The sequence below is a fragment of the Calonectris borealis genome, chromosome Z, assembly GCF_964195595.1.
Source record: "Calonectris borealis chromosome Z, bCalBor7.hap1.2, whole genome shotgun sequence".
Lineage (NCBI taxonomy): Eukaryota > Metazoa > Chordata > Aves > Procellariiformes > Procellariidae > Calonectris > Calonectris borealis.
The window spans coordinates 42,781,630-42,803,237 of record NC_134352.1 but is presented as its reverse complement, the minus strand read 5'-3'; the positions used below and the strand labels follow the sequence as shown (position 1 = coordinate 42,803,237).

The 21,608-nt window shown below is 40.4% G+C and overlaps 1 protein-coding gene across 1 annotated transcript in view; it reads left to right on the top strand.

Moving 5' to 3' along the window:
• NTRK2 (neurotrophic receptor tyrosine kinase 2) overlaps positions 1–21,608 on the top strand; it is a 208,541-nt gene that overhangs the window by 36,089 nt on the left and 150,844 nt on the right. The window contains exons 6-9 of the mRNA XM_075138482.1: positions 7,931–8,067; positions 11,070–11,202; positions 12,758–13,057; positions 17,968–18,000. Coding sequence (XP_074994583.1) covers positions 7,931–8,067; positions 11,070–11,202; positions 12,758–13,057; positions 17,968–18,000 — 603 coding nt within the window. The remainder of the gene's footprint in view (positions 1–7,930; positions 8,068–11,069; positions 11,203–12,757; positions 13,058–17,967; positions 18,001–21,608) is intronic.

The following is a 21,608-nucleotide window of genomic DNA, read 5'->3' as shown; positions in this document are numbered from 1 at the left end:
TTTATGTAGTTCTCTGAAAATGTTCCTGTTTCAGGATCATGTTTATCACGTTGCAATATCTGACAGGTCGCCATTATTTTCAGTATTTCCTGGACACACATGAAATTCCCCAGATAAAGATACGGGAATTGCAACTGCATTACATGCACTTAGTGAATAAGAAGCCATTTGTTAGAGGTTTGCATAAGCCAGTTTAGGCCTCATTAACTGGCTTTACGAAGGCTGTTTAGCTCTTGGTGCGTCTGTTAAGCTTGTGGCTGCTGTGTTCAGCCCAACTGCACTGAATGTATTTGGTTTTCTTTTGAAAGTTGTTGTGGATAAACTGAAGCTTAAATACCAGTTAAGAACAATTTCTCCAGGTGTAATTTAATTTCCTTAACCATTCAGGGAATTTGAGGGAAAACATGGCTGGGTACCTTCAGGAGACTGCTAGCAAGGGAAGTGTTGATAAGGTTGATAGCCTCTATAGAAACATATAATCTGAAAATTCTTGCAGACGAACTGTTGATATTAATACTGGGGATGAGGTCAATTAAATGATTCAGGTGCTGCAAGATCCTTTCTTATTCAGCACCTTCCTACCAGAACCCAGGTCAGGCCTAGGGACCTTAAGAGAAAGGTCCTGGGCAGAAGTTAAGGAGCTGATGTAAACCTGGGAAACGTAAGCCCTTCATCTGGTTTGAAATGTCAGCAGCAACCTTCAAAGGTTCTGCACAGGTTGACTGCAGAAGACAGCTCACTGTCCAAGTGAATTTCTTCTGGTGCTTGGCTGTTGATGGTTTTTGCCTGCATGGCATTCATGACGGCATTTGAAGCCCTGGATGGGATGACAATTCTGTGGAGGTTGCGTTTCTTGCTGTAATCATGAAGATGAGTTAGCAAGTTTTGTGGTCTTTGCTGCGGCACACGCTGGCTCTACTTACAGAAGTTTGCTTCTAGTGATAGTTTCAGTTAAGCAGGAAGTGATGGGGTGTTTAAAGGCAAAGTAAGGGTGTATTTGCTCTGGGAAAGCATACTTTAAAGACTCATCATCTTCCAGTAGAGGCTGTACTTTTTTAATTATTTTCTGTAAAGGTTCCCAGCTGAATGTGACAATCAGGCGTGTCATGATTGGAGGCAGATTTCTTTCAGTATTTTAAAATATTTGCGTGGCTCAGTGAGCTGCCACATCACTCATTCTGCTTCCTAACAGAAAGACGTTCCTCCATAGACTAATGAGGTGGGTGTTGTGAGTGTCAGATCTGGCGCAGTAAGAAAATGAGAGTTGGACTTCTAAGAAGGTATGCTGAAGCAGCAAACACATCTAGCAAGAAGAGGTCCGAAATGAGCTTGTTCAGTGTGCATATACCTTCCAACTGCTCATTAGGAAATGCTGAAGGCATGGGAAAGTCTTAAACTCTGGTCTGAATGACTCTCCTCAGGGCTTTGGCAAGGAGCCTCTACGTTTGGACTCAGTCTTTCCCAACGGTAGGAATTTGTGCTTTTCCTTTCAAAAGGGCATAGCAAGAGCTGCTCCTTTTTTCTTCTTTTTTTTTTAAGATTAAAAAAAAAGTAGTGGCTACAGGAGGAGATTTTGTCATCCTTCTCTGGATTCAGGTTCAGTTCATGAATCTAACCTACAGCTTTGGGGATAATGTCCTCACCACCAACCTGTAGAGTGCTTGAGACTATTCTAGTTTAACCCTGTCAGATCTGTGCAAAATACCATGGTGATTGTGGAAAACACCCATCAAGATTTGCTGTGTCACATGGTGAGTATACCTCTATTCAGTGGTTATTCAACAGTCTATTCAACGGCTATATATTCTCCTAAAGAGTTGAAGAGGTTTTGATCTGGGACAGTTTCTTTAATTTACATCAACACTCAGTGGGCAGAGTATGGAAGTATGCTGGGGAAAAGGATCGTAATCCAGGATTCCTTTTCCTCTTTCCCCCTTATACCTTTCAGATTAGTGCTTTTACTGTTCATTTTAATCCAAGGGAAATTTCAAGTTTTGTTGTGCACGATGGCAAAGTTACAGTGGAGAAATGGAGAGTAGTGCCTGGTGGTTAGAGCGGTGAAATGAGAAGTTGCCGGCTTCTCTTCCCTGTAACTGGAGAGGAGAGTGATCTTTGGGCTCCAGAAAAAAAAAGATACATGAGAGATGATAATTTTTTAAAATGTTCCTCATTTCTGCTAATTCTGTATTTTATCTGCCTAACATTTTTTAATTTTCATTGAATATGGTTGTGGTTGTCATCTCGGAATAACTTCTGTGAGGTTTCTGTGATTATCTTTATGTATTGAGCATTTTGATTTTGTGGTTGTGATACAACAGGAAATGGAAACAATTATTTATGTTTCTTTAATTCATGTTTTCCGTGTAAACTTTTGGGGTATTCTGTTTATAGTGCTCTAAAGATGCAGCGAGGCTGATTTTTGGCCCCGTCATTCTGCAGACTTCAGTGAAAACATGTCCACTTAGCTCATGGCTGAAATTTGGCTCAGAGCTTGTTGGCTGCAGACAGTTGCTAAGTGAAACATGGGAGGTGTATCACATATCCAACAGCTCCTAGCTTTATAGCTAGAATTACTAGAAAGTTTTTTGCTTTGTTTTTTAAACCCATAAAAGCCCATAGGAAAAAACCTTTGGAATTTGTAAACATTCCTGTATTTTCAAACAAGGCAGAATTTTAATAGAACGCTATAAGAGAACTCTGTTTTTCTTACATCTTGCATTGATACAACTTATTCGGAGCCAGTAAGACCTCTCAAATTTGCAGATCCATGTGCACAGTTCTTAACAAATTGCATTGTCAACCATCCTGTTTTCAGGCTCCGGACAGTACAAGTAGTGGGTGTTACCAAGCTGTACTGTAGTGCTGTAATTAGTTGTATGTTTTCTCAAAAAGTTCTTTCTTTCTCAAAAAGCAGAACCAGGGAAGCCAAGAACCTTGAAACCTTATGCGAGGCAAGCAGACTGGATCTGGCCACGGTATCTTAAGAATTACAGGGTATATTTTATAAATCAGTGGTTCTGGTAGTCTACCTTTATATGGTTGTTTGATGGATGGTTGCTGGCCTGGTATTAATTTAGTCATTCTGAGTCTGATATATTTATTAAAAAGATGATTAAGGATTTCAGGTAAGGATTAAAATGACCTTATGAAAATTCAGATGCAGTTGGCTAGTTTTGGGAATAAAATTGTCAATTTTTTCTTGGTAACTGCTTGTTCTTATCACAGAACAGGTTGACCTGCAAAAATGTGCCAAGCAAAAAAGAGATGTCATGGGCCACATTGAAAACCATTTAGTGATGCTGCATTGTGGCTAGACTCCTGGGAGCTTGTTGACAGGCGGATGAAAATCAGGGTCTTAGCATGCAAAGGATGGCATAAATGAATGCAATATTGGATTTATGGTATTCTCTCAGGTGCTGATTTCTTCATCATGTCATTTCTTAGGTATTAGTGAGGCTAATTGACCATATCGAGAGAATTTTTTGGTGAAGGTTTTTGAGCAGCTGAACAAATCCCAGAACTGGACAGATGAAAGTTGAAGCTGAAAAAGTCAATCTGGAAATAATTTTGTAAGAAGTTTTGTAACTGTGAAAATGGTTAACCAGTGAAACAACATCTTGGGTGTAATGGTGGTTTCTTTTCTCCTTGCTTAAGACCTTCTTCTAAAAGTTGCCGTAGTGTATTGGCTAGAGCCAGTTAGCTTGGTGCTGAGAGTTGAGTTACAGACTACAGAGTGTGTATTAATACTCCGTTATTTCTTAATTAGGTCATATCCTTCCTTTGACATATAGTGACAGTCTGGATCTACCATGGCCAGTGTAAGTTTTCGGTAGAAAGAAGTAAGTAGCAGCATGAAGACTTTGAAAGCTCTCTAGGAATTTAGGCACATTCTTTTTATTCATTTCCATTGACTGTTGTGTAGCCAAATGCTGTATAACTTTTGAAAATTTCATCCGAAGTATTTGGTTTTGTGATTGCTGAAGTCCCAGCTGTGCACAGTGAAGATATGAGTCATTCCCTAGTGATGCTTGACAGTTCCACTGTCTGATGGCCTCGGGCCATCGGTTTGCACTAACAATGGTCTGCGAAGGTAAATAGTTCCCCTCTACGTAAAGGAGGGTTTGTTCCTTCTAAAGCATGAGGTGATACTTGGAGAGACTCGGCTGACGCAAATGAGTTCCTCCTGCTTGTCTCTGTTGTGTCCAGTTGTGCTGGGGTGAGGGAAGTGACTGCTTATTCTAATCCAGAGCTGCCTATTCCCGGGAATAAAGTGTTATCAATTTGAATAGGAGAACAGATATTCTGTATGTGGTGAAATAACATAGCTGTTATATACACCCATACATAATGAAACACATGGATTTTAGTGTATGCTTTTATCTGTTGAACTGCGTAACTCTCTACATTACAGTTTAAAATTCTCAATAGCATGTTCTGGCCTCCCATTTTTGTAGAGATTGAAAAGCTTTGGATAGATTACTGAAAAGAAAGGGGACTTGAGAAAACGAAATAAACCAGAGTGGTCTTAAGAAGATCATTCAGAAACTCTTTTCTCTGTCCTGTCAGAGCAGGAGAGCACTCAATGAATTTGAACGTCACAGTCAAATTTCAGAACTGGTAATAGGGAGTGGCTCTTGTATACGGCCTGGACAGTATGCCTGTGAAACTCATTGCTGCAGAAGGCTATTAAGGCCAAGTATATAGTAAACTTAAAAAAGAAATCGGATACTAGCAGAGTTATTACTGATATCCAGAATTATAAAAATTCATCTATCAAAGTTTGAAAGAGATATTGTGTTTCGAGCTTTGGGGCACAGGGTAATCTCTGTCTGACAGATATCAAGATGAGACTTGTGGAAAGATGATGTCATGTCTACCTTGCAAGGGCTCTTATGCTACAGTCTAAACTTACTATGCTGGCAGTATACAAAAGTATTTGAACCTGTTGTCTGATTGCTTGTATCAATTACTGTACACAAAATCCTTTAAAATGTACATCCATATCAACAGAAATGATAGTCATCTAAAACACTGTATTTAACCAAATTAAGTCAGGAGTAAGTGCAGCATGGTTGGATATCTTTGTAATTGTGTAGGTGTCAAAATGCTACTGGCTCGTATAAATCGTCTCACTTATACTGACCATATGTGTCTGTTAGGGTGCATTGTGTTTTTTCAAATACAATTATTTTTCAGTACAGGTTTTGCTGCTTAGTGTCATTGCTTTATTGGTAAGTCCAGTGTATCACATTTTCTAGACACAAGGTCTTATGCTACCGTTCTTTTTCCAAACAAAGCCACTTCTCAACTAGTGTGTATTCTGCTGTGGAGCAGTCTGGGTGCCACTGGAAATAAAAGCCAAAATGACCTTGCAATTAAAGTTCACTAACTCAAGATATCCAACCAGAAAAAATGAATCCCAAGGCAATTCTTGTATGTATTTCCCACCCACCTCTTATGACTGGGAAAGGGAGTAAAAGAAAACACACACAATAATGTGATTATTCTGTTCTATTCTATTCTATTCTATTCTATTCTATTCTATTCTATTCTATTCTATTCTACTTATACTTTTTTGCTGCAGTGTTTTCTGCCGGGTCTTGCAACTGGTTTTTGGTGTAACTTTAGGAATCTATAGAATAATAAGAACTATTATTTTATAAACTTCTGGCAGGACACAAGCATGATGTAGCTGTTTCTCTCAGAGATATAACACCAACATGACATGTACAGACTTTTGCAAATAAACAGAACTAGATCTAATTCTGGGTGGGAACCAGAACCAGTACCAGAGGAATTAAACTTCAGTTGCCTATCCTGTAAATAAACACACTGCAGGAAGAAGTTGTCTCAGAACCTAACAAAGGAGGGCTCTAAGGGACCAAAGTTGTTTTTATTTTTGCTTACATGAGAGGTTTCATATGAAATGATGTGTTAGTAGGACTGTGCAGGCTTGCACAGTGAAACACTAATCTGTCATGTAGACCTTGTCCCAAGTGCTAGGGCCAGGAAGAAGTTGGGAGCTTTAATGTCTTTGCACATTCAGGTCTGGCAAGAGTAGTTGGAATGGTTTTCAGAGGTGGTGTGGAAGTGTAACTTTATAAAGCAAATGATCTCATTACTTCTCTCCCTGTTCCCTAACCAGCATAATTAATATCCAAATGTTCCCTAAGATTAGTTTTATTTCCTGCCCAGCTAGTTGACAGACACTGCTGAGATTTGAATTCACAGCAGGCGAGAGCAGATGGCTACCTTCGCTAACAGATTACTGCATCAAAGCGTACAAACTGTCCAGCTCTGTCTCAATAAACTTCAACATATGATTTATAAAGTGAACGTAATAGAAGAAATCCATGATGCCTATAACGGGAATCATATTACAGCACTACTTAAAGCACTGTGAGAATTGCCTAAGCAGTTATTGTATACTTGTGCTGATCTTCAAATCTTATTAGGCAAGAAAGCATTGCCTGGAAAATTATTTGTCTTCTCTTTGGTATTCCTTCCTCTCATTTAATTTTTATTGAAATAATTAAACTTAAGGGGAGACTTCCAATACATATAGCTTCTATTGAAGTTCTAGCAAACATATTAATGCGTTCACACTGATTTGATGGTTAATTGTTTGTATGGGAATTTTGACATAAGCAAAAAAGTCGCTGCTAAACCTCTATACCTGGAAGTCCATGATGAAACTACCGCACTCTTAACTAAAAAACAAAACGAAACAAGAGTACTATTGTTTCAGAAAAAGAAAAGTCGTTGCAAAATCATGCATATGTATCCAGCATGGCAGAGAAGCTTGATTATTTGCGATGGTAAATTGCAAGTAAAACTTGCCTGGAATGTTGATGAGAAATGCTTCATAAAGGAGGCCAAGGCTTTTTACAGAGTGTAGCAGCTCCAAATGATGGCACAGTATCTTTTAAGAAAGATTTCTAGCACATTGCATAATTACTTGCTATGTAAATAAATATGAAATGTGAGGTCCTCTGTGCCTGAAGTCTATTGATATTGCTGGTGTTATTTTTGAGGAGGGTTGGTCTATAATTTCTTCTGTTTTTGTAAGCATTCAGCATATTTACACTTCGGGAAGCTCCCATTGCTTTGGGTGCTGAAGAATGAGATACAGAGTGATTTATAGCTCTGTGAGATGGAGAGGGAGTCCTGATTCTTGCAAAAACTGGTCTTGTTTCCTGGTGAATGGTACCATCTCACTGCTTTTCTGCGTTCCCGAGAGCAATAGTTAAGTCTGCTGAGGTGCCTTGGACAGCAGCTCTGTGCAATTGCTAACCCTGTCTTCTGTCCTTTCTCTCCTCTGGTTTGATCTGTTCAGTGCTCTGTTTTCCCTCACGTTGTACTTAAGGATCTAGGTTTTGCCCTGCTTGCTGTGAACTGTGCCTCTGTATGAAAGGGAGGGCTGCAATCTCTTGCGTGATACTGGGAGCTAATGGGATTTTCCTGTTAGCATTGTGGAGAACAGTGGGAATGCCACAATGTCAGTCCGTAGAAAAACAGAGGTTGCTTTGCAGCTGTTACAAAGAGCCAGATTAAATTTCCTGTTTTAAAGAATAAGGGCAGGGTTTTTTTTTTTTCATTTTGAAGTTAAAAACTGAAGTTAGGATAACCTCTGTTTGCCCACCTGATTTCCCCATATAACTAGCTTAATGTATTTCTACATAAAGTAATGTTTTCTTAGGAGAGGAGCAGAGGAGATGCAGAAAATGTTATGTAGCAGCTTAAAGACTGTAGTTACATGTTTCCAAAGATGCTGTTTGTACTCCCTGACTGAACAGTAACTGACCACAGTGAGTATCTGATTTAGTGGTGGTTTTGCTTGCATTTATACAACTTGCTTAGAATTGAGTGGCGTCTATTTCTGTCAAATACAAATGCATCTGGGTTTTTTTTGTTGTTGTTTCTATTGTAGACTTACCCTCAGCAAACTTAAGCAATTATAACATCACCGTGGTGGAAGGAAAAAGCATCACATTGTACTGTGATACTACTGGCGGGCCACCCCCTAATGTGTCCTGGGTGCTCACTAATCTTGTTTCAAACCATGAGGTAAGTTTCATATTCAAATATGTGACAGTTCAGAGACAGGAGGTACCTGCAGAAGGATGGAATGAAGGTTCATGTCCAGCTTTAGTTAACTTTTTATTAAAAAGATGAAATAAAAAATTAATGTTGGGGTTGCATTTATTTTCCAGTTACTTTCAATCCAGGGTGACTGCAGCAGTGCTTTTGGAGAATGGCAGACATTCGCTCCTTAAGACCCTGATTGGCACTCTTGGTTTTCGGATGTTCGCTTGTAAATGAGAGTACTGTAAATTTTTGGAACTAATGTGGTGAATCGGGATACTGAAACACAAGGCCTTTCTTATTATCACTGATACCTGCATACAGAGAATAAATCTAATCTACCCTAATAATTAAAAAAGCTTTGTTCTCTAATTTTATTGTATTTTCATGCCAGAAGCTTGGTGTGTTGGAATTTTGTTGTAAATATTTTGTGGCTTGTTTAATTTTCCTTCAACAGACAAGAAGCAGCAACAGGAAGCTTTGGAAATTGAAGTGAAGGTTTTACTAAAAAGAATGGCAGGGGTTTTTTAATGAAATATGAAGATGTTTCCTCAATAAAATCATCTAGGCAGGGGGAATTTTGTTTTCTGAGATCTTTGTATTCTGTGTCCCTGCTTTAGAGTGTGTGTGCACTAAAGATAGAATGGTTAAGTTCTTTCTGATGGAAGTGTTGATAAGATCTGCGGCATATATGCAGATCTTCAACATGCAGCTGCTGACCTCTTAAATTGCCATTATTTACACAGTGGGCAAGACCCTCTGTTATTCACAGTTTTATGGCATTGGCTTTCCTACATTCATGATGGTGCAGACTGCCTCAAGCTTCCTGGTCTGTACAAAGTGTGGGATGTGTACTTCCAAAACTGTTCCTGCAGTGTGGAAGAGACAGGACCTCTGGGGTCTCATAATCTTTGTACTTTCTTCCTTGAGATCATTATATCTGGCCCTGGTATAGAATTTGACTAGCCTAACTTTCAGGTCTCATAAGAAAGAGCCCTGCAGAGCTCTAGTTTCATTTTTAAAATTTTCTCCAATCTGTAAAACTACCCAGAGGCATCAGTCGTCATCAAGAACAAGAAATTAAAACAGTTTGGGGAACCTATGCCAAGTTGTGTGCCAAGTTGTGCTCTTTCTTTTTCTTTTTCTTTTTCTTTTTTTTTTTTCTTTGAGTTATGAGCCAAAACAAATGTGGGATGCTGTTCAAAAAGTGAGATCACCTCATTTTTTAACCCTCCTATCTTTGAAATGCCGTGGTCAGTTTGCTTCAAGCTTTCCAGAAATATTCTGTCCTGGCATAACTTCATCTTGAGATTTCAGAGGGGCTCATAATATAGGCTACGACCTTAGCTGTGGAGAACAGTAGTCTCTTCAGTAGCAGAAGAATGAGTGCCTTTTAAACCTCATTTGCCATTCACAACTATCCTTCCCTTTTCTGTGAGTGTTGGTTTTGGTTTCCTTTCTCTCACTTCCATATCTCAGTTTCTGCCTCCCTTTTCTTCACCTCCTATGCTGCTTTTGCCTGTTTTCTCTCTCTTTCCTGTTTTACAAAGAGAGACGTTACAAAAGTTAAAACTAAACTCTAGTCCTGCAAAGCTAACTGTATGCTCTCAGTTTCTGTGTTGATGTATAAACCGATTGATGTTGGTTAGATTTTTCTTGCTCTAGATTTCAGCCCTGAGCCTGCGATTGAGCCCCTCTGCTTTCAGTCCAGCTTTGAGCACTGCTCACCTCCGAGAGTTGCACATAGAGAAATGTGTAATGGAGTGTTTGCTCTTCCACTCACCTCCCCTAATGTCACACTGAAATCAAAGGGACACTTAAGTGGACTTAAGGTGTCATCTCAAAATTCTGGTCCCACAGGACTGTATGCAGGAGTGTTCCCGCATGTCCCCGTTGACTGCCACTGAAAGTCACTGTGGTTTTACAGGTGCAGTGTGTTATCTGTTGGTGTTCTGTGCAGCACTGAAGTGTATGTGTACACTAGGAAAAGTACCTCAAAAGTAGTTTTTAAAAATTATCCTAATTATACTTTATTTTCTGAACATGTTTTGGTTCCTTTCCTTTTTAGGAAAATAGTCTCGCATTGTATGAAAAATTCAAGTATGGAAATAGTAATTATTTGGAGATCATATGAAGGACCTGATTTAAGAAAACAAGAGTCTGTCTTTAACAACTGGCTGTGCTAGCTTTTTTTTTTTTTGTAATTCAGCCCTATTTGCTTTATTCAATGTTGCATAGCTGCGCATTCAATACAGCATTTAAGGCTGTAAATAGGCACTGAGCTTTCTAAGAATCGTGAGAATCAAGATTTCTAAGAATCATAATTCTTACTTTAATTAGCCTGTGCTTAAACACATAAACCAGTACTTGGGTAGCAGCTTAGGTAGTAGAAGGTATGTAATTTCTTGTGGAAGGTTTCATGAAAAGAAGCAGCTTTCAAGAGAAGTTTGGCTAAGGAGGAGGGAAAAGACACATTGTTGTCAAGGTGCAGTAGAGCTCAGAAGGCAGCAGGGGAAGAGATGTTAAGCGTAAGCGTAAAGGAAAGAGACAAAAGGATGAGTACAGCAGGAATTGAACAGGATATACGCGGGAAGAAAAAGTTCAAGGGGAGCAGAGATAGGCCATAGAAATCAGTCATGAAGTGGAAGAGAAGGATGACCAAGGGTATGGGTAGAGAAAAAAACATTTGTGTAGAGGGGAAAATGTTTAAAAAAAAGGCAGAAACTGAAAGGACAGAAAAACGATTGAGTTCAGTGTTTGTAGCAGAACTTTTGAAGCTTTGAGTCTACTGCCACTGATGGTTACAATTGGTTCAGTAGGTGTTTTGTGTCTGTTTGGATAAGACACTAAAGTGAGGCTTTGATTAATTGTGGATTGATACAGCTAAAAGGAAGGGAAAATGAAAAATGCCATTCAACTGTGGCCAATGATTCTTGGTCTTTATGCTGCGGTTGACACATACATGTTTTTCTGATCGCTTGTAGAGTGACACAAGTAAGAACCCTGCCTCACTAACCATAAAGAACGTTTCATCCATGGACAGCGGACTGTGGATTTCCTGCGTAGCAGAGAACATTGTGGGAGAGGACCAAGCCTCTGCCGAGCTCACGGTATTCTGTACGTACGCAGGCCTCTGTACAGCTCCCGAGGCCAAACCGCATTGGCAGCAACTGTTTTGGGTATAAATATTTTTTGAGCACGCAGGTTATTGAAACAAAAACCCGTAAGGCGTGTGAACTATCTACTGCAGTTAATGCTGGGAGTAGCCCAACCAGCAGTTGTTGTATTTATCTTTTTCAGCCCTGTGTTCTGCAAAAAATGTATTTCTGAATGCTTTATCTTCCAGTTAGAATGATCTGTAAGTAAAGGTCTGAAACCCAAAATACTCAATGGCACTGTCAGTGTGGGAAGGTTTGTAATGGTGTGCGCGTACATACGCATTGTCTTAGGAATTAAGAAGTGTGAATGCATCAAAAGGCTCATAGAATTAATTGTAAGACACTACAAATGTTTAAGTTCTTATTATCTAAAGCAACAACTGTTTTCTTCAAAAAATAACACACTTGCAACATTCGTACTGCCAGATGTAAATTTATTTGTCATAGCTTTGAATAATATACTTACTTGTCCGGGCCAAGGAAGGGGGAAGGGACGTGTAGAGTAGAGGCACTAGCTTCTTAGATCTCAGCTCCAGCCTGAACTCATTTTATGTGAACTAGACAGCATGTTTTCACAAGTTGCAACCCTCTGTTTAATTGAAGATGGGAATGGAACGCTTTGTAGATGGCAAACTTTATTCAGCGTGTGCTCATGACAGAGTAAACTAGAAAAATCACTATAGATGTAGGTTTGTAGGTTGAAGTTGGGTATATAATAGCTATGGGAAGGGACATAAACTAGAGATGTTTGAACAGTGTAAATGAGATTCTGAGCTTGGCACAGTTACAAGTGATAGAAGGGAGTATAACTAGATGAAATTGCACGCAGTTAAGAATAAATATCAAGGAAAATTTCCCAATAGTGAAATAATGGGCAAGGTGTTAGAATAATCTCCTGAGGGAAACAGAACAAGTCTGTAAACTTGAAGCATTTAGCAGATTTGAACAAAGAATGAGCAAATGCATAGTAGAAAATCGTCTTTCCCTGACAGAAGAATCCAGGGAATTAAGTCATCTGTTCTGGCTTTGATTCTGTGAAGAAAATAATCTGAAAGTTTGGATTCCTAGCTGAATATATGTCCAGTACTACTTGCTTTTGGCCAACTTTTAAATATTTTCAATACTGTTGTGTTCCTTCACCACTCCTCTGCACCATTTTTTCAGCAGAGTAAAGCTAAAATGTCTCTCTCCCCCTTCTCAGTGATCCAGTAACTGAACTTCTCACACCTGACAGGGTTTAAGTGATTTAACAGGTGTTCAGTCTTTGTCTGAAACTAGTTTGTTTTTTGTTTCTTTCTAAAGAATGGCTTCATTTCAGTTGTGAGCATAGTACCCTAGGCAGAGCAGGTGGGTTCCTGTGTAAGTATCCTCCAAATAGGTATCATTCCTACTAATAACATATTTTTGTACTGATGAATGAAAAATACTTCCCTGATAACTTTGTGGGGAGGGAGGGAAGGGAGGAAAGACATGTTCAGAATATTCTGATGTTCTCACTCTTTTTTCCAATATAGTTGCGCCAAATATCACGTTTATTGAATCTCCAACCCCGGATCACCACTGGTGTATTCCATTCACTGTGAAAGGGAACCCTAAGCCCACATTGCAGTGGTTCTATGAAGGGGCTATACTGAATGAGTCTGAATACATCTGTACTAAAATACATGTTATCAATCAAAGTGAATACCATGGCTGCCTTCAGCTGGACAATCCTACCCACCTGAATAATGGTGCTTATACCTTACTGGCAAAGAATGAGTACGGAGAGGATGAAAAACGGGTTGATGCTCATTTCATGTCAGTGCCTGGAGATGGTGAGTATAATTTTTTTTTTTATGTTAGGAATTGCAAATTGATGAGACTGTGGAGACAGTGCTCCTAGCCAATTTAACTCTTTTGGAGGAAGCTTCTCATATGCTTCCCCCCCGCCCCCCCCGAATGAATGTCTTCAAGATCAGTGGTAAAATAATGTTTTTCTTGCTTCTCAAGGGAGGCCATGCTAGTGCTCTGTAAATCTTCCCTTTGGGTTACCATCCTTAGTGCCAGCTGAGGCTAGTAAAAGGTTGCTGTTTCTGAAGTGTTTTCTCAAGCCTCAGTTCTGATCCTGGAAAGCACTGGCTGGCAGTTCAGCCACTCTGTAAGTTTTCTGCACTGCATATGAATGCAACTAGGCAGTGTATCCAAAGTCATGGGGGATGCCTATGTAGCATCTAGTGCCTTGTTGCAAAATCAGTAGTGCAATCCAGTGAGTTGATAATATGTTGTTTAGGACACCAGAGGGAGCTGGAGAGAAAACAAGTAACCCAGAGGCAGGATGGACAAGGTCTTAGGTCCTCACGGGCATTTCAATGTCCAAATCCCATTCATTTCGGTGGAGGTTGACCACTTACAAGCCTAGGAATATCCATGCTCAAGATGGTTGCTGTTAAATACATGCATCTTCAGTTGCTCTAAAGGTGCCGCCTAAGCCCTCCTAAATGTTATGTGAGCAGGCTCAAGGTAGACTAACTCATTGAACTGCAGGGACTGCTGTAAGTGATTGATGTTCACCGTGGTTTGATCTTTTCCCACGACTTCAAAACCATATGTGAAGTGACTGTAGGAGTAAGACGGCATACATGTAAACATATTGCTGTATGTGGAAAAAACTCTTGACTGGACCTTGCACAGCTGGATTGGAAATAAAGGCATGTCTTTGCGCAACTAACTGCACAGTCATATCTGAAAATATGAGCATGTGTGTACCTTTGGCTTTTTAGCCATGGAATATAAATAGCTGCCTTCTTTTTTGAAACAGCAATGTGCAGTGCTAATGTTATCTGGCAGAAAAAAAAGTGAATATTTAAATTCTCTCTCCTACATTGCAGGCTACAGGCAGTAAAAATATGGTCTGTATTTAACATTTTTCCCTATCAGCTCAGTCTGCTGTAGGGAATGGCAGGTCTTTTGCTCTCCCACCCTTAGAAGGAGAAGGTGAAGAGCTGGTACAACCAGGCTTTATTTACTCCTGCTGTCCTTGGTGCTTCTCTCCTCTTTTTTCTCTGGAGTTCTTCCTTAAATAGACTCATTACAGAAACATGCCACAGTCTCAGCTACTGGCATCCTCTAATACTGCATTATAACGGTTCAGTAAAGCAGTTCACCACCTATGTGTTCTGTGTACAATGGAAGTTCTTTTCCACCCTGATTATTTAGTATGAACCTGGCTTCATTTTCTTAACAGAATAACAGTTCCTCTAATACATTTAGGTGAATTTATCATTTTTTGTCTTTGATCCAAATCCCTTCTACTGTTCTATTTTTCCTTTATGTTTCTCCCCTCTACATTGAAAATTTCCCAGTTGTGGCCTTTTAAATCAGTAAATAGAACTGTAAGTATCCTCCAAATTAGAAAGACAGCATTATTTATCTGTTTCATCCTCTTTATACTCATAAGGAATATAAGTCTCCCAAGATAATCTGTGCTGTGTTCTTTAAGCATTTCCCAAGCTCTGTGGTGGATTAAGCATCACAAAAAGAGTATAGAGGAAACTGGACTATGTATAGACGATATATAGACAGGATGTAACTGCATTAGAAATCAGTTCAAGCATAGTGGATGGCACCAAACCAGTCTTAAAAATTAACAACAGGGGAAATTGCTTATCTACTTAGTGTCCTCAATATTGTTTTTATTTGTGGGTTTTTTTCCTATAAGAATCATGGCACTGAGCTTTAGAAAACGTCACAACATTGTTGTCTCCTCCACTGAAGCTAGCATAAAAGCGAATGTTAAAAAACTACAATCCTCTGTGCATTGTATTATAATTTTTGTTTTAAACTATTACTATTTAAAGCACTGTCAGGCTTTTTCAAACCCTTAAAAGGCTTTTCCAGTGCTGTCGTTACTGTGTAGTTTCTTCTTTTGGCCCACATATTGTACAATGAAGCATAAAGATTAAGGCCCACGCCCTGGTATTATGTTCATTTCCATGCCTTCATGACTGAATTAAATAGCAGCCCTGATGTTTCATGGGGTGGGGTATACTCACTGAGCTTTAAACTGAGTCTCTGGTTATTGCATCACTTATGGGCAAATGCTCTGAAAGTAAAAACAAAAGAACATTAAAAAAAACCCCTCACCTATAACCCATACGTCTATCTAAATTAAATAACAACTTAGTCTGAAGCATGTTCTTTCATCAACAGTGTAATACTCCACTTTCGAAGTTGCATCAAACATGATGAAGACATGATTTGTGCTAAGATGCTCTCAACCTCCAGCATGCTACTTGCAGAACATTTTTCACTGATCTGGGGATGCAGGCATAAAGGAGAGGAAAGCATGTACCACAGTGGGATTTGGATTGAGTTAATGATAACACAGTTAATGTTGTAAATTAAGACTTTTTTTAAAATATGAAGGCTTGGAAGAATAAATTTCATATTCTATTAGGTAGATTTTTAATTAGCTTTAATCTGCTAAAGTTCTTGGATTCCTGTGAAGCTGTTCTTGCTGAGGATGACTTGATTATTTGACACTACACTGCAGCCAACAGTAAGCAAGAAATGTTCATGTTTTATTCTGGAGGCTGTTCTCATGGTTCATCCAAAACAGCTAATGAATGCGGGAGAGATTTTTACCAATAATAAGTATTTTTAATTAAGCTTATTCATCTACCAGCTCTCTACTCTCAAATTCAGCTGAAGGAATCCAAGTCACATAGTATCTTGTCAAAGTAAAAGAATATGTTAAATATGCTTTAGAAGTAGCATCTTGCTTGTGCGGCATAACAACATGGGGCTGTTTTGCAGAAGTATGTTTTTGGATTGAGTCTTTTGCTGCTGCTTTATTTTGAAAATGTCAACTTTATAAAGAAAGAAGCAAGCAAACCAAGTGTAGTTGACGTAGTTTGTAAAGATGAGTGAATAGGATAAGTCTCTTAATAGTTTATTTACACAACAACCTGTTCTAACAAGCACCAAAACAACAATGCTGTTCTGTGTTTGCCTGAAAAATACTTGTGTGTAAACATGCAAAATTACTGTCGTGAAGTTTAATGTTAAAGTAGCTTCGACTGATGTTTTGATGATTGAGTAAATATGTTTTTATGTAGGGAATACTAAATAGAAATCTGGGTTTCATCCAGCATCTTGATTTTTGCAACTTTATTTGAAGTGAAGTATTTAATTATAAAAAGGTATTTGAATGGGGTTGATGACTTCCTAGTTTATATCCCTGGCAGGAGTTAGCGGTTAAACTAATCTGATTACTTTATCCCAATTCCACTAAACAGTAACAAAAATGTTAACTCAGGAATAAAGGCCTGGGAATTTTTTTGTTACTTTTTTTCCCTTCATATTACAGAAGGTAAATTAGAAATACTGTCTTTCAGCAGGTGGATGTTTATACTGGAAAAACTGAACCCATGGACTTTTATGGACAGAAAACCCCGGTCAGAAGTTGCTTTAGGACAGATAGTACAAGCTTTCTTCAGTTGTTATTTATTTCTGCAGATTGACATGACAGTTCTCATGGGGTCTATTAACCTGTATCTCTGGATACTAGAATATCTTCAAATGCATTTAAAAATAAACCTAATTATCTGCTGCCATTCTGCAAATAGGTTGCAACTCTGTTTAATATTTTCAGCACAGATTCTTACTTGACCTAAGCAGAAACAATGGTATTCTGGTCATACTTCATAGTGGCTTTAGGCCAGTGTCATGCCACTGCTACGGATTTACTGTATAGTACTATAAATAGAATTATGCTTTTTAAAGTTTGATTCATCTTTAGAGATTTTAACTATCTGTTAATTCTATATCCAAACCAACAAAAATATGGAAGAGATGATTAGGAGCCTACTACATAAGCTATGCTATAAATACATTATAGACCAGAATGAACGGGTATGTTGAAATACAACACAAGTGTCTTTTAAAGCGTGAATAGTCTAATAGTACACTAATTTCAGTGGGCGTTCTGTGCATTATACTCACATATGTGCTCAGCCTTACATATGTACAGTGATTAGAAAAAGCTGCAAACTGGAACTAGTAGAATTTAGAAAAGTGTAGACTAGACGGGTATCCATTTGCTTGTGTGAAGGCTGGCTTCCGAGACATTTGACTCTTTCGGTAAGAGTTCTGTCTGTGTATCATCAACTGTGCAACTGGCTTCTTGGAAGCATCCTTTTACAGAGCGAATGAAATGGTGCTGCCTTGGTCATTGCTACCTGTAGCCCTTAACTTGCCAGCTCACAGCTAAACCGGTTTGCTCTCACAGTGATTTAATAGCAAAATCTTTTGACCAGGTAAAAGTCTGTGATTGTTAATGGTCACTGAAGTCTGCTTCCACTTAAGGCCAGGGAGATTTTTACCATTGATTTTTCAACAGGAATAGTTATTGTTGCCCTTATTCCAGATACACATTAACAGCGGAAAGCAAAATTTTGCCCAGTTGGGAAATACGCCCACCTTTGCCAGGGCCAGTGCCCTGTGCATTAGCTGTTTCACATGAAGCAAAATACTAACCTTTGGGATAGCTCTAAAATGGTTGTGAATGTAATCTGATAAATAGATACTGCAATTGATGTGTATATTGATGTGTAGGTACTGATCATTGCTATTGCGAATAACATGTCAACTCAAAAAAATTCCTAAAGAAACTCTTATTCTTCCAGCATTTGCAATCTATTTACAAAGGCTTTTTCTTTTTTTTTTTTCTCTTCTCCATGTACAGGTAGCGGCCCAATTGTGGATCCAGATGTTTATGGTATATATTCAATTTCCTTTTTCTTTTCTTTTAATGATAGAAATGAAGGAACTGAAACCATTATAAGATTGAATGTCAGGCTCAGTTAAATTGAAATGGCACATATTATAACAATTCTAAAAGGTACTTTGTATTTTTGGTCCTTCTCCTGCCTTATATTATTTATGATAAATGAGGGCAATATGACAGTTTACTTACTCTGGTGCTTTTGATTCACATTAGGAGAAGCATAAATCCACTGCTGCGAATGGTTGCAGTTGATCCTGTAGGATGACAGCTGTCTGATGTAGCTCACAGGCATGAGATTTTGTGAACCTTTTGGAGGCATTTCTTGGAGGAAAGAGAGTTCGTGATTTCTCCTTACATAACTTAATTTATTTTTTCAGGGATGATTCCATACTTGCTTTGCCTCCAAAAATGTACCCCTAAATCCCACTTAAAAATGAAGTTGGCACAAGTAAGTTTTCCTGTAGGCAATTTATTTTGCTCTGTCCGCTCATTTGTACCTTCCCTTAATCTCTCTTGCATAAGCAGACCATCAACTCAGTGATATCTGAGTGTGTGCCAGAAGATTTGATGACACAGTGTTCACATTAGTTTTTTAGTTAGGCGAAGTATTTTGGTCTGTACCCAGTGAAAGCCAGTGTGCACTAGAATAGAAGCTGCAGAATGAAAAGCAACTGGCTAGTTTTACATAATATATGTAGTATACTTCTGATGAGTAGGAAAGTTCATCCTAACCAACATACCCAAACACCCTTTAGCTTCCAGCAGAAGCTGGATCCTGTTTGGAGTACTTTTTATTTGGATGAAAAGGCCCATGACTCAAGTTTCCTTAAGCTGATTTAAATGTTATTGCTTTGATTCCATTCCATGTCATTAAACTTTAGCAAATGTGCAATTGAAGCATCAATTTGGCTTTAAGTGCTTAGAAATATTAAAAGATAGCTTCCCCTCCCTCTCTTTCCAAATTCTTATCTTTTTGGGGGGCTGGGGGGTGGGAAGGTGGTGATGGTTTGCACAATTTCTTGTATGTGTTATGTTGTATAAGCTGTATGCATGAAGATTTTGATTCTGAGCTGTTTATCAAGGTCCTGATGCCTGTGTATGGCTTTAACCATCTGAGTGCTGTGCTTCGATTGACTTGGGTAGGTTTCTGCCGAGATGTGCGCTTCGAGTTGCGCTAGCAGATCACAGCCTGCAAGACCTAGTCCTGATGAAAGCAGCCTTCCTTTTTATTCCTGGCTTTTCTTTCTCCTGTTTGAAACTGCTGTCTTTGATCTTTGTTTCAGTGACTCAGTGCTTGCTTTGAGAAACACTTTGTAGTCCAGAGTGTTTCCCTAATTATTCCAAATTCACAAGTCCAGTTAGTGAGGTGAATAAATGAGGCCAGCTGGGAAGTCTAGGAACTGATACACTTCTTCGGAGAACCACTGCCTGCACGGCTAACGCTGGGACCCCTGGGATGAGCTCCCCCCAGAGACTGAGCCATTTTCATGACTTTTTTCGGGCCACTCTATGTCCATGCTAACCTGTTCACCCAAAACTCAGATTATGTTGGAAGGAAGATTTAAAGCACGCACTCCCTTCCGCAGTCTTCCCTTTAAAATGCATTTTTCAGAGCCCCGTGCTAATCGTGTTGCAAATGTGCCCCGTGTAACGGGAAAAGACGGTGGCAGAGGATTTTATCCTGCTGGGCACTGGGACTAGCTGTGTCTCTGGCAGTCTGTTGGCTACGGGTAGAGTTAATGGGAGCTGCAAGGTACTTCCCTGCAAGTGCTGGGGCGCCGCAGGGCCGGGGCTGCCCGTGCGGGTCCGTCAGGGCAGGGCCTGGCAGCCAGGCCGGTCCCACCACCCCAGCCGGGAGCGGGGTGGCCGGGGGGCCCGTGGGCAGCCACAGCCCCAGGCATTGGGCACTGCCCTGGGGCCAAGGCCAGGCCACGGGCCTGCAGGTGGGCCTGGCTCAGCAGGGCTCATGGCTGTGCAGGGCCGGGCTGTGAGGACTCAGAGGCAGAGGCGACGGAGGGCAGGGGACCCTGGCCTTGAGTACCCCTCTGCGCGGAGCAGAGCCCTTCGTGGCTGGGTTTCGTCTGTCCCTTGGGAATTCACCTGCTGTGTCCTGCGCTCCATGTAAAGTGATTTCCAAACGCTTTCCATTAAGTGTTTTGAGCATACAAGGGGAAGCAGAAGAACTGATGAGGTCACAGCAGGCTGCGTGACATCGTGTTTGCCAGGGGGAGGCCCGGCTGCACGGGGCGTGCTGCCTGCCGCAAGCGCGGAGCAGTTGCTGGGGCCTGCGGCTCACCTCGCGGAGCAGGCAGAGAGGAGGGGCTGTCATGGCCCCATCCGGGAAGTAACTGAGAGAAATAAAGCAACTCAGGGCTGAGCAGGAAATCAAATGCAAAGCCAGCTTCTTTGGCTCCGAGTTCACGCCTTCGTGCCACGCTGCTCCTTCTAACATGGTTAGCACATCTTCTAACTGGTTGTGAACATGAGGGACACAACATGCCCCATATCACCCAACCCCCCAGAGGACTGTGCGGAGTGAGCCCTCGGTGCTGCTGTGACTGTGTGCTGGTCTGTATCCCCAGCCGCCATGCACCTTGTTTGTAAAACGGCTGCAAAATACTGCCCAGCCTCAGCTGCGATTCACTGCAGTTGGCCTGGTCACAGGTGGCTGCGTGAGGGACGCGGCACCAGAGAACCTGGCCCTGAAGCAATATGAGTCCCACATAGTGTGAGTCAAGAGGCGTGACCCTGTCTGTATCAGAGTGCTCGATGTCTATGTCAGGATTTCTTAGTGAATGAACAGGAATTTGTTTAACTCGGAATCGCCCCGTTTCAGCTGGATAGCTGTTGCGCCTGTTCTCCTTGCCTGGCTCAGCCATTTCAAGAGGCTTTGAAGATCTGGCGCTAGTTCAAACGCAAGTGCTTCACAGTTATACAGCGGGGAACGGCAATGCAACACCAGCATACCGACGTGGCCTACTTTAGCTCTTGCCCATTTTAATGTAAAAGTGCATGCAGAGGATTTTCAGAGCAGACCTGAAACACTCTGCATAGTTCTCATCAGTCCTTCCAGTAGCTTAGTACAGACGTGAGCATAAACAGAACTGCAAATAGCATCGGCTTTTGCCCACCGCTATTTAGAGGTAAAATTAAGAACAAAATTTCCCTCTTAAAAGTTTGTATTACAGAGCCAGAGCAGTGAAGGCTCTAAATATTTGTTTTATATATTGGTCTTATAAAACTACCATAAATACAGGATTGGTCTAAACTATCTTTGTGAAGATTTTCCCAGCTAATTGTAAAGGAGGCCCAATCTTGTAGGCTGAGATACTTGTTATAAAGAGGGCTCTGCCTGCAAACGAATGAAGCGTGTAGTCACGGCGGCGGATGGTCTGCACAGCACCTTGTCCAAGTGTCCAGGCTGCTTTCGCAAGTGAGCCGTTCGGGCAGGGTTTGTGCTGCCCAGAGTAAGGAGTGCTGTTCGTTTGCCTCTCGCTCAGTTCTGACCTTGCTGCATAGGAAGCTATAGGCATAGAGATGCAGTGCTGAGTCAGAGAATTCAAACGGTAAAAGAACAGGAAATTAAATTTTGTTTCTCA